This window comes from Crinia signifera, chromosome 4 (assembly GCF_055691185.1).
Source record: "Crinia signifera chromosome 4, ASM5569118v1, whole genome shotgun sequence".
Classification (NCBI taxonomy): Eukaryota; Metazoa; Chordata; class Amphibia; order Anura; family Myobatrachidae; genus Crinia; species Crinia signifera.
In genome coordinates, this window is record NC_139220.1 from 323436807 (window position 1) to 323451057 (window position 14251).

General features: G+C 51.4%; 1 protein-coding gene across 2 annotated transcripts; it reads right to left on the bottom strand.

Moving 5' to 3' along the window:
- Positions 1 to 646: 646 nt before the first annotated feature.
- Positions 647 to 14002, bottom strand: LOC146075962 (very-long-chain 3-oxoacyl-CoA reductase-B-like). Of its 2 annotated transcripts, XM_083185690.1 has the most exons (11): positions 13698 to 13998; positions 10615 to 10661; positions 10465 to 10540; positions 8755 to 8865; positions 7671 to 7738; positions 6132 to 6176; positions 5882 to 5916; positions 5386 to 5467; positions 4247 to 4312; positions 2076 to 2225; positions 647 to 1973 (listed from the first exon to the last, which is right to left on the bottom strand). In XM_083185690.1, exons 1-11 carry the CDS (start codon positions 13855 to 13857, stop codon positions 1866 to 1868), a joined length of 948 nt encoding a protein of 315 aa, XP_083041816.1. In that variant the 5' UTR covers positions 13858 to 13998; the 3' UTR covers positions 647 to 1865. The 2 variants fall into 2 exon arrangements, with proteins under 2 accessions (XP_083041816.1, XP_083041817.1); XM_083185691.1 differs by lacking the exon at positions 8755 to 8865 and having other exon boundaries at positions 13698 to 14002.
- Positions 14003 to 14251: the final 249 nt, after the last annotated feature.

The following is a 14251-nucleotide window of genomic DNA, read 5'->3' on the forward strand; positions in this document are numbered from 1 at the left end:
TGGGCATTGAGGAGAACAATCCGGAAGACTACCGCAACTTCCTGTGAATGGATGCTGACACCTTCCAGGAGTTGCTGTGTCTGGTGACCCCTTATATCCAGAGGTTGGATACCAAGTTCTGCCGGGCCATCATGGCTGAGGAGTGGTTGGTGGCTACGCTGCAGTACCTGGCTACAGGAAGGCTTATGGAAGACCGGAAGTTTGGGACACGTATCTTACTTCTTGTTATAGGTTTGTCCAGAGCAGTGGGTCAGTGTTCCTTTTAGCGGCTGGGCAATAGGCTGGAGATTATGTTAGAGTCTCTGAAATTTGCCTGCTGGAAAACCTGCCATGCTGTAACTGGAGAATTGCCAAGCTGTTATCCTGGTATGCTGTCTACAAATAAAGAACCAGACTCTATTTCTATCTAGTCTATGCGATTCTTTGTCACACAGATCAGTAAACAAATGTTTAGGATCACATCCAGGGAAGACATCCAAGGGCACAGAGTGTTAGGCCCCAGTGTAATGTGCACCAACGTACCGCACAAACCTGTAGGCCCCAGTGTAACGTGCACCAACCTGTAGGCCCAAGTGTAATGTGCACCAATGTACCGTACAAAGTGTCAGGCCCCAGTGTGACAATTAATACCCTGGTATTACTTACATGGTTTCATTCAGAGTTTTATTAATTCAAGTAATTATTGTATTTGACATACCAGAATGTTTAATATACAGTACAGACAAATCTGATATACAGTCCAATGGCCATATCCTTAAATTACAGTCCAATGGCCATATCCTTAAATTACAGAGTGTTAATTATAATGCAAGTCGTTATTGTGGCAACAGATTTTCCTGTGGAACCAGGAGACAGCTTAGAGGTCAGGCGCCCGGGTACTGTGTGCGGCTACATGTTACACACTAAATACAGGCGCAGGGGTACTGTGTGCGGCTACATGTTACACACTAAATACAGGCGCCCGGTTACTGTGTGCGGCTACATGTTACACGCTAAATACAGGCGCCCGGGTACTGTGTGCGGCTACATGTTACACGCTAAATACAGGCGCAGGGGTACTGTGTGCGGCTACATGTTACACGCTAAATACAGGCGCCCGGGTACTGTGTGCGGCTACATGTTACACGCTAAATACAGGCGCCCAGGTACTGTGTGCGGTTACATGTTACACGCTAAATACAGGCGCGCGGGTATTGTGTGCGGTTACATGTTACACACTAAGTACAGGCGCCCGGGTACTGTGTGCGGCTACATGTTACACACTAAATACAGGCGTGCGGGTACTGTGTGCGGTTACATGTTACACACTAAGTACAGGCGCCCGGGTACTGTGTGCGGTTACATGTTACACACTAAGTACAGATAAAAATAAGTAAAATTGCTCATTTAGGGTGAAATTCAATAACAATCGGTCCCCAACGTATTGGCACCAGGGACCGATGTTTTGGCTCTATGCATTCACATATGGGGTGAGGGGATGGAGGGGGTCAGGAGGATGGTGCTTGGGAATGCCCCCAAAACACTGGGTGTTCCCATTGGTATGCGGACAGGTGGGCTGATGCCTGCGGGGTGGCGGGCATCGCATGAAGCCAGCTGCCCACCTCGTTCTCGGACCCGCACGCAGCTAATATCGGTCAGTCGAGACTTTTGCCTCGTACGCACCGTGAAAATGGGCGTTTATGTTAAACATCCATTCGCATTGCGGGTGGCATTAGAATTCTTAGCAAGCCTTACTGAATCAGGCCCTTAGCCTCTAGGCTTTCCCAAGTACAATTTTGACCGATACTTGGGTGGAGGCACTGAGGTAACAGAGGTACTTCACTGAACCAGACGCTGGGAGTGCCTCATCTTCCCACAACTCGGCTCTACTGCTTTTTGGATTTCCCCGTTAACTTGCTGAATTTTACGCCAAAGTGGAACAGGTGGTTGAATGAGGAGACGGAATGCGGGAGGAAGTGTTCCAGGACGTAGCTCTGCGGAGAGGAGAGAGGACCGGGAGGTCACCAAACCATAGTCTAGTCAGACATCAGGACCGGCGCGCGCACACACACACACACACACACACAGCTACCTACCTGTATAGAGTGAGAGAGGCAGCCGCTGGTCCGACTGGTGTACCCCACCGTGTTCATCGCTTCCCTGGCAAAATCACTGGGTTTTTTCACAATAATATTATCTTCCACGGAGAACAACATGGGGGTGGCGACCATCAGCGGCAGCACGGACTGCGGAGATACGGCGAGAGCTGTCATATACCTGCGCACACACACACTACCTGTACGGTAATCCCATTCGGTTTATATTCAGCATGGACACACACACACACTACCTGTATGGTAATCCCAGTCAGTTTATATTTAGCATGGACACACACACACACTACCTGTACGGTAATCCCAGTCGGTTTATATTGAGCATGGACACACACACACACACTCTACCTGTACGGTAATCCCAGTCGGTTTATATTGAGCATGGACACACACACACACACACACACACGCACTACCTGTACGGTAATCCCAGTCGGTTTATATTCAGCATGGACACACACACACACACACACACACACACTACCTGTACGGTAATCCCAGTCGGTTTATATTCAGCATGGACACACACACACACACACTACCTGTACGGTAATCCCAGTCGGTTTATATTCAGCATGGACACACACACACACACACACACACACACACTACCTGTACGGTAATCCCAGTCGGTTTATATTCAGCATGGACACACACACACACACACTACCTGTACGGTAATCCCAGTCGGTTTATATTCAGCATGGACACACACACACACACACACACTACCTGTACGGTAATCCCAGTCGGTTTATATTCAGCATGGACACACACACACACTACCTGTACGGTAATCCCATTAGGTTTATATCCAGCATGGACACACACACACACTACCTGTACAGTAATCCCAGTCGGTTTATATTCAGCATGGACACATACACACACACTACCTGTACGGTAATCCCAGTCGGTTTATATTCAGCATGGACACACACACACACTACCTGTACGGTAATCCCAGTCGGTTTATATTCAGCATGGACACACACACACACACACACACACACACACACACACTACCTGTACGGTAATCCCAGTCGGTTTATATTCAGCATGGACACACACACACACTACCTGTACGGTAATCCCAGTCGGTTTATATTCAGCATGGACACACACACACACACACACACACACACACTACCTGTACGGTAATCCCAGTCGGTTTATATTCAGCATGGACACACACACACACACACACACACACACACACACACTACCTGTACGGTAATCCCAGTCGGTTTATATTCAGCATGGACACACACACACACACACACACACTACCTGTACGGTAATCCCAGTCGGTTTATATTCAGCATGGACACACACACACTACCTGTACGGTAATCCCAGTCGGTTTATATTCAGCATGGACACACACACACACACACACACTACCTGTACGGTAATCCCAGTCGCTTTATATTCAGCATGGACACACACACACTACCTGTACGGTAATCCCAGTCGGTTTATATTCAGCATGGACACACACACACACACACACTCTACCTGTACGGTAATCCCAGTCGGTTTATATTGAGCATGGACACACACACTACCTGTACGGTAATCCCAGTCGCTTTATATTCAGCATGGACACACACACACACACACACACACACTACCTGTACGGTAATCCCAGTCGGTTTATATTCAGCATGGACACACACACACACACACACACTACCTGTACGGTAATCCCAGTCGGTTTATATTCAGCATGGACACACACACACACACACTACCTGTACGGTAATCCCAGTCGGTTTATATTCAGCATGGACACACACACACACACACACACTACCTGTACGGTAATCCCAGTCGCTTTATATTCAGCATGGACACACACACACTACCTGTACGGTAATCCCAGTCGGTTTATATTGAGCATGGACACACACACTACCTGTACGGTAATCCCAGTCGCTTTATATTCAGCATGGACACACACACACACACACACACACTACCTGTACGGTAATCCCAGGTTTATATTCAGCATGGACACACACACACACACACACTCTACCTGTACGGTAATCCCAGTCGGTTTATATTGAGCATGGACACACACACTACCTGTACGGTAATCCCAGTCGCTTTATATTCAGCATGGACACACACACACACACACACACTACCTGTACGGTAATCCCAGTCGCTTTATATTCAGCATGGAGACCACGAGAAAAGTAGTCCACAAAGGCCTAATGGAGACAGAAAGCAAGCTATTATATTATCCCAGGTACAATAGAACTACATGTTCCAGCAAGTCCGGCCAGGTAGAAGGGGATCCCCGACCTACAGGAATAATGGCGGCCGCGGCAGTGAAGGGGTTAACCCGCTATACGGAGGAGAGTGTGCAGGGGACTGCGGGAGAGCAGAGCCACCACCAGGGGACGCCCTGCAGCCCGAGGCCTCAGCACCGTGCACACATTGATACATTTACAGAGAGACCAACCCAGCGCGTTTTGTCTCGTAAGATCAGTGGCGTCAAACTCGTGGCCCTCCAACTGTTGTGGAACAACATGTCCCAGCATGCCCTGCCACAGTTTTAGCAATCCATAATATAAAATCGGTGGCAGGGCATGCTGGGACGTGTAGTTCCACAACAACTGGAGGGCCAGGAGTTTGACACCACTGCGTAAGATACTTCATCAGGGGTATGACTACATTTGCAGGATGAACCGGCTCCTGATTAACATCCCAAGTGGGATTAGTCTCAGTAACCACTCTCTAATGTCCATAGGGGACAACGTTACACTTGCCCCAGGCATGCACTTTTAGTTGACAGGGCAGAACTACCACCTGTTGTATGGGGTGTTGGATGAGGTCTTGCAAAGACAAAGAATCTTTAACATTTTAAGCAATAAACATCTTGCCTTCAAGACAACAGTCTTGGCCCATTGGCCAAGTTGGCCCCTTCTCCGTCTGTCCTTTTTTGAGCCCATCGTCTACAAGATCCACCCTCTGCCAGCTAATACTGCATAGGCCTGGTCTATGGTCAGTGAGCAGTGGGGAACCAGCAGGCACCGGTCAGGAGGTGTGTCCGCAGTAAGCTGTACTCATATGGTGGTGGGAGGAGCCTGAGCGATGTGGGTCTAGGTGCCACGTGGGAGGAGCCTGGTGGTGGCAGAGGCTGAGCAACCTTGTACAATGCCCAGACAGGAACAGGCAGCCTCACGAGGCCTAGGCAGCCATAAACTGGATAAATGGAGATCTTGGCGATTGGACTAAACATTATGATGTGTTCTCTGGATAATAATAATAATATAGATACCTTTGTGGCACTGTATACAGTGATCAGAGGTAATGGGCGATGCCCAGCTTCGGATGCTATGTTTATAATGAGGCCTTTCTTCCTAGGAGAGAGAGGATACAGCGGATAGTAAATATCAGTACACCACATAGAGGGCGGGATGCACGAATGCAAAAATGCAGTAAATCCCCCGTTATCAGGATTTTTACAGCATTTTTGTATGCACTAATGCCCCGACGCCAGAGTCCCAACTGCCCCCCACCTCCAAGTGCGGGAAACTGACGGCTGCGGGTGGGATGCAGGACAGTCCCAAAATATTGGGACGGTCCTGTAAAAACGGGTACAGTTGGGCGGTATGGATAAAGGTCTGAGATGGGGGAACCGTCAGGGGTGATCTCTACCGCACACAGTGATTTCCACTATGCACCACAAGAGTGAGGGCATGCCAGTACTTCTAATGGCCACCTACTGCACCCAACAATATAATTCCAGCCACGGATGTATATGAAACACATACCTTGATACCATCTGTGGAAGGACTAGTCTGGTCATCTGCAATCAATGAGAGAAATGCATTATATCACCCTGCAGGGGGAGGGGCAAGCTCACAGCTCCCTTCTTTCTGTCACCCTGCAGGGGGAGGGGCAGGCTCTTGGCTCCCTTCTGTCTGTCACCCTGCAGGGGGAGGGACCAGGGCAGTGACCCATCAGTCAGTCACTGGGAGGAATAGGCTTGTGTAGTATGTATGAGGTAGGTAGAATACTTACATGCACCACTGACAGGATGTTGCAGTTAATGGTGTCATTTAATCTCTGATGAAAGAGAGAACATATTAATGATACGCGTCACCTCCTAATGTGACAACATGTGAGATCAGGACACACTGCCCCTAATGCTCACACACACACACACACACACACACCACATTCATTTCCCGCCTGTGATCCTTCCCCGCAGTAGTTTAACAATGACACTGCAGCCCATGCAGTGAGGCTGGTGGTGCGGGGGGAGGTGGGGGTGGAGCACTGGCAATGAGCATTAAAACCCTCCCAGGCAACAATCTGGAAATCCTCCTGGCAACGAGCCTGAAATCCCCCAGGGCTATGATTTGCAATTCTACGCTGAGGGGGCAGGGCTAATTTTTGCGCTCCACCCACATTGTAAAGGTCACATCTTTTAAGCAGTCCCCATTTTTGCTGACCTCCAGCCAGGTCAGTCAGAGCTGCCAGAGTTTAGGGAACATTACGTTTCTGCACATAGTCCCAGATATAGGACTGCAACAGGTCTGGTGGCTTGAGTTAGGGATGGACACAGTATGTCACATACTTTCACCATCGATGGTATCTGTTGACCTGATGTTTTTTTTATTTTCATTTGCTCAGTGCTGTTGATGCACAGAGCTGCTAGGCTGTCAGCCAGCAGTCCTGTGCCACCCACCGCAAAACCATCGATGGTAACGCATGTATGGTTTGTGCCACCATCGCCATCAATGATGACCATCACTGAAAGGCATCTCTAGTTGGAGTTTGAAAAAATAAATAAATAAAAAAATGAGTGGGGGCGGTATTCCGGGGAACGTAGTCACACCCCAATGCTGTCATGGCCACACCCCCTAATTATGGTTGGGGTGACCAGCAGGATGTTCAGATGGTACAGGGTGTACGGTGGGGCACCAGGCACAATTAATTGGTGCACCAACACAACAGGCCTTTATCAGCCATTACTCGTCATAGCAGTATAAACCCTTGTTCCCGGCAGTACTGTCCCAGTGTGACAATACCGCCCAGGCGTGAGGTGTGAGGGGACAATGCCGCCCAGGCATGAGGTGTGAGGGGACAATGCTGGCCAGGCATGAGGGGACAATGCCGCCCAGGCGTGAGGGGACAATGCCGCCCAGGCGTGAGGTGTGAGGGGACAATGCCGCCCAGGCATGAGGTGTGAGGGGACAATGCCGCCCAGGCATGAGGTGTGAGGGGACAATGCCGCCCAGGCGTGAGGTGTGAGGGGACAATACCGCCCAGGCATGAGGTGTGAGGGGACAATGCCGCCCAGGCATGAGGTGTGAGGGGGACAATACCGCCCAGGCGTGAGGTGTGAGGGGACAATGCCGCCCAGGCGTGAGGTGTGAGGGGACAATACCGCCCAGGCGTGAGGTGTGAGGGGACAATGCCGCCCAGGCATGAGGTGTGAGGGGAGAACCCCATACTTGTGTGTTACAGTTTTATTAATACAAAATATGGAATAGTGGATAAAGCAGAACAAGATGCATTATACTCATATCCAACGCCATTATTAATCACCGGTACCTGGTTTACGTCGGGCACATCAAGAAACTTCGCTGCCGCCTCGCTGTACACCATTCCAACGTTATTTACTGCAACACAGAATCACATCAGTATTACATAAGGGAAAGGAAAAAGGGAAAGGAAAGGGAGAGACCGAGAGACGAGAGACGAGAGACCAGAGACAGACAGAGAGAGAGAGAGAGAGAGCAGAGAAGAGTGGTAGAGAGGGGAGAGATAGACATGAAGAGGGGGGTGTGGATCGTTTTATCGACCACACTTAGGTCGACAGTCATAAGGTCAACATGGCACAAGGTCGACAGGGTTTTTTTCACTGGTTTTTTACCCGAATGTCGAGATGAACACAGTTGGAAGTCAACCGCCACCGCACGCGATGCTTCGGGCACGGTGCCTCGCTACACTCGGCACACTATTTTATTCTCCCACCACGCCCTAGTGGATGGTAGGGCATGAAATACCGCCTGTCGGCACATGTCGGCTCAAAAAAACCCCATGTCCACCTAGACCCCTGCCAACCTTCAACCCTGTCGACCTAAGTGTGGTCAATAATACGACCGTATACCGAAGAGGGGCAGACAGGGCAGCATGTATCACAGTCCTCCTGAAGAAGGAGATCACCTGTATTTTGTTTCTCTTTTACCTGGTAGTGAGCGCGCAGGAGGGACAAGCCCAGACTCCCGTCCTCTCAGGCACCTGACTGACCAGCAATGGTAAAAGTAGACAGTGTTGCCGGGCACTTACCGGTCCCGTGGACTGTGTCCTGCTGCTGGTTGGCTTGATAAGCTACAAAGATCGCAGCTTACGGAGCCCCAGAGAGGCTACCCCACCCAATACCCCCCCCCCCCCTCGCCGCCGTTTCCCCTTGCATGCCGCCGCTGCAGGAGAAATCATGCAATGGTCACTGAACATGGGATGATTCTCCTGTCAGTCACAACTAAGACAGGGCAGGAAGCTGACGTCATGTGATGTGATGTCATAATATCTCCTGGGAACCCCACCAATCACTATAGAGCCTGTAGGGGAGCCAGCAGCTGGACGATTACCCACAATGCCATGCAGAAACACCAAGTCCCAGCATGATAACTACCAAGGATTCCAATGTCCAGGTCCTTTAATCCCTCTTCAATTTTGGGGTAGATTTCGGGTCCCCCAGTGAAGTCGGCCTGGATGATCTTGGTTTTCCGTCCTGTCTGGAGCTCTGTGGAGGTAATACACAGGTGCGGGTCATTGGGTGGGTGTAGACTTACATTAGGCTGTCCACTGAAGGCCCACAGTGCTTAGGTCGACGCTGAAATAGGTCGACATAGCCAAGATCGACAGGGTCGGAAGGTAACCACAAACATTGGGTCGACAGTCAAAAGGTCGACATGAGTGATTCACTTTTTTGTCCAGAACGTCGACATAGCAGAATGTCGACATGAAGTTCGTCTAAGTGCGCCCGGAGAACGCCAACTGGTGTCACATCAGATGTATGCGTTACAAGTACACACGATGGGCCTCATTCAGACCTGGCTGCTGCCGTTGTTATATTTTGCCATACGTAATTGCGACTATATGCTAATAAGGCCAGAAGCAAAACCTGGGCACAGGGACACCCACTAAAACCGCAATACCTGCCCGGTACATCATGTAGGCGCCATTGTCTGCCGCTATGTTAGATATGAAGAGACCTTGGCATGTCCATGTGCTGAGACCAAGGCCCAGACATCCCACACTAGTTACTGACTCTCTGACCTCTATCATTATTACAGAGCGTATCGCCGCCATAATAACATGCTAACCCTGCTCCTCACCTCTACGGGGGGATTTAATGCTGTCAGGGCCGGTGCAAGCCCTGTTAGCGCCCCAGGCAACCTAACCCCCGCCCGCCCCTCCTCTCTGGGGGGGGGGGGGGGATTTCAGCGGGCACTATCAATGCGCTTCAGTGAATGGGGAGGGGGGGGTGCGCGGGCGATACACTGGGATTGTCGCTGGGGGGGGGAGCGAGGGAGGGGGGCTCACAAACTCACCTGTCTTCTGCTGCTGCCGCCGCCGCCGCCGTGTAGTCCTGAGCCCGCCCGGCACCCGGCAGCAGGTCTGAGACGGGAGTCAGGCGCGGGGAGGGGGGCTCACAAACTCCCCTGTCTTCTGCTGCTGCTGCCGCCGCCGTGTAGTCCTGAGCCCGCCCGGCACCCGGCAGCAGGTCTGAGACGGGAGTCAGGCGCGGGGAGGGGATGTTTAATAGTGGAGAGAGCTGAGCTGAGCTGCACTATTGATTGGCAGCGTGCGGTGCCGCCCTCCAGTAGGCAGCGCCCTAGGCAAATGCCTAAGGCTGCCTAATGGTAGCTCCGGCCCTGAATGCTGTGCTAACAAACCTTTTTTTTTTTATATAAGATCCTCACAAATAATGTCATCTCTCCAGTTAAAGCGCTCTTCATCTTTTCCCCATAGAAATAATGCTGTTGACATATCGGCCGTCGACAGCATTAACATTGTCCAATGACTTCCTCGGTGGTCTCCTACGTTCTCCTCACAGTGAGGGTAGATTAGAGCAGGCATATCCAAACTATGGCCCTCCAGCTGTTGTGAAACTACAAGTCCCATCATGCCTTGCCACAGTTTTGCTATTAGGGAATGCTAAAACTACTGCGAGGCATGCTGGGATGTGTAGTTTCACCACAGCTGGAGGGCCACAGTTTGGACATGCCTGGATTAGATGGTAAAGCATGAAAAAGTAGAAGTAAAAAAAAAAAAAAAGTGAAAAACTCATGCTGACATTTCCACGCGTCGACTAATGCCAATGACGCTGGAATCTCACCTATCGCTTCCGCGACTCTCTGCAGCTTCTTCAGAGTCCGACTGATGAGGACGATATGGAGTCCTCTCCGGGCCAGCTGTGGACGAGATACACGGGTGTGATAGTGATTCCCCATCCAGGGGGACGGCAGACATAGCGGTATATACTGACCTCCTCCGCGTAGGCTTTTCCTATCCCATCGGACGCTCCGGTTACCACTACGTGCAAACAGAAATACAGATTATAAGCAGGGAAATCCAGGAGCTGGGGACCAAACGCGGCTTCAATATAATCAATTTATGGTGTAATAAAAACAATCAATAGGCTGCCAAATTCACCCAGCCCCACAGCTGTAACTCCCCACCCAGGCGAAAGTCAGTCACCATGGTAGCTTATGGACTAAAGGTCACAAGAGTTTCCAGGAGAGGGATCTGCAAGATCCAATTGTCCGTCGTTTCTTTCACATTGAGACCAGGGAAGGCTCTGCCATCGATGGTCTCCATCGATAGTTTACAGCATCATCCGCCATTGGTGCCAACTGTGGGTGGAAGCGGTACTTGGCAGGACAATCAGGGAAGGAGGAAGCTCCTGGTTCTCCATGATTGGAGGGAGGAAGAACCATCGATCACCAACAAGTTCCACCACCAGAGGGCACTGTGACCTTAGGGTCTGCGGATTGTGGCATTTGTATTAAGTTGGGCGGTTGGAAGATTATGGCATGGTGCACAGAGGAACCCATTGCTCTCACTCATAGCTACATGGTTAAGAAGCGGATAATGATCCATGGCAGTGGTAGCCGACTCCAGTCCTCGAGCGCTACCAACAGTTCACAGTTTCTGGCTCACCCAGCAGGTGCACAGGTGCACTCACTGACTGACACATTTTAAAAGATCCACAGGTGGAGCTAATTATTTCACTTGTGCAGGGCCGCCGACAGGGGGGTGCCCTGGTTACAGCTGCCCCGGCCTCTGGAGGGGCCCGGACAGCTGACCACAGCGGTACCAACAACCCCCCCTCCCCACTACCACCACCACGGGCACCCACACATCGCCTCCCCTCCCAGTGCCGGCGGCCCCCCAGCCAGGCACGCATAATGCACAGTGTAGCCTGCAGAGAGCCAAGCCTAGGACACAGAGGGGCTCGGCGCTCTGCAGGCTGCACTGTGCAGTGTGCGCGCCGGACCTGACCGTGGAGCTGGAGGGCGATGCCACAATGTGAGTGATGGTAATGGGGAGGCAGGGTGCTGCAGGGGGGATATGGCGCTGTGCCGCTGGGGGCTCAGGGCTGCAGGTCAGTCCCAAGCCCCAACATTTCTAGTGACGGCCCTGCACTTGTGATTCTGTGAAGAGACCTGCAAAATTTTAACTGTTGGTAGCTCTCGAGGACTGGAGTTGGCTCCCCCTGGACTATGGGCAGCACTGCAGACAGGTGCTCAAGGAAAGAGGCAAATACAGGTACCATCAGACCAAACACTGGTCTGGAACAGGGGAGCGGGGTCTTACCATCAGATCAAACACTGGTCTGGAACAGGGGAGCGGGGTCGTACCATCAGACCAAACACTGGTCTGGAACAGGGGAGCGGTGTCGTACCATCAGATCAAACACTGGTCTGGAACAGGGGAGCGGTGTCGTACCATCAGATCAAACACTGGTCTGGAACAGGGGAGCGGTGTCGTACCATCAGATCAAACACTGGTCTGGAACAGGGGAGCGGTGTCGTACCATCAGATCAAACACTGGTCTGGAACAGGGGAGCGGGGTCGTACCATCAGATCAAACACTGGTCTGGAACAGGGGAGCGGGGTCGTACCATCAGATCAAACATTGGTCTGGAACAGGGGAGCGGGGTCGTACCATCAGATCAAACACTGGTCTGGAACAGGGGAGTGGGGGTCATACCATCAGATCAAACACTGGTCTGGAACAGGGGAGTGGGGTCATACCCCAAAGAGAGTCCTCTGCAGATGGCGCAGTCACCCATGTACCCGTAGGCGTCCTTCCTACACACGGAGGTGAAGGGACGATGCCAAGTGAGTCTAAAGGGCATAGACCTGGTTTTGTTACTGTATAACGTCGGACGCGCTCTCCGGAATTGTACAGACAATAAAGGGTCGGTCTATTTACTACCATGAGTATGGAAGAGAAGTTAAGTAGACGGGGAGTGCAGCCAATTAGCTCCTAACTGCCAGGTTACAGGTTGTGCTTGCAAAAAAATGACAACTAGGAGCTGGTTGGTTGGGTATAGATCATTAGTTCAGCAGCATGTTGGTCGACACCATTAGGTCGTCATGAGTCTAGGTCGACATGTGTCTAGGTTGACATGCGTTAGGTCGAATGTGAAAGACCCCATGTCAACCTTTTGACTGTCGACGTAACCCATGTCGATCTAATGACCCTGTCTACCTAGACTCATGTCGACTTTCCTGAATGTCAACCTAGACTCATGTCAACCAACATGCTGGTGACCCAATGACTGTACAAACACAGCCTGTAAATGACAGTTAGGAGCTGGCTGCAGGTACTTTATCTCTTTAGTTACATCTGCTACAGCCCCTCTGTGTGTGATATATGGCATGGTGCGTAGAGGAATCACATTACAGCAGGGGGTTTCCAGGTCACCGGACAGGTGCACTCATTACTGACTGACACATTTCCCAGGTCTCCGGACAGGTGCACTCATTACTGACCGACACATTTCCCAGGTCGCCGGACAGGCGCACTCCTTACTGACTGACACATTTCCCAGGTCACCGGACAGGTGCACTCATTACTGACTGACACATTTCCCAGGTCGCCGGACAGGTGCACTCATTACTGACTGACACATTTCCCAGGTCGCCGGACAGGTGCACTCATTACTGACTGACACATTTTCCAGGTCACCGGACAGGTGCACTCATTACTCACTGACACATTTCCCAGGTCACCGGACAGGTGCACTCATTACTGACTGACACATTTCCCAGGTCACCGGACAGGTGCACTCATTACTGACTGACACATTTCCCAGGTCACCGGACAGGTGCACTCATTACTGACTGACACATTTCCCAGGTCACCGGACAGGTGCACTCATTACTGACTGACATTTCCCAGGTCACCGGACAGGTGCACTCATTACTGACTGACACATTTTAAAAGAGCAACAGGTGGAGCTAATTATTACACCGGATTCTGTGAGGAGACCTGCAAAACATGCCCTGTGTATGATCCTGAGGACCGAGTTTGAGAACCTGTGCATTACAGCCACTTACCTGCCCAGCTCCCGTACTTCCTTAGGTCAGTCCTCCACCACCGGGAGAGAATATGGGTCCGGAATCCCCGCAGCAGCTTCCATGACTGTGTGAGGAGCAGGTAGGACAGTGACAGCGCCCCCAGGAGGGAGAGCCCCTGTGACAGCAGGCAGCCCTCCATGTGACAGATCTCCTGCACTGTGCCCAGGTGCTGGCCTTGCAGTCTGACGGCAGCGACGGGCACTCACCAACATACAGACATGGGGCACGATATCCCTCCCTCAGGAGCCGCCCACTCCACACAGCAGGTGCAGGGCAGATCGTAATCACCTGGGGGCGGCTCTCCTGTCTACCTGTTCCACACCATATATAGCAGTGTATGAATGAGGTTCTAGCTGAGTCACCTGTGCTCAAGCATGGATATCCTAATATAGTAACACACAACAGTCTCCCTATTGCCTAACGCAGCCGGGCAGAGATGGGTGCACCTGGGTGTCAGGTAGCAGCAGGTTCCAGACATTAATCAGGGTGATACCAGGGGAAGGGCGCTTAGTACATCTGCTCTCAGGAATGCA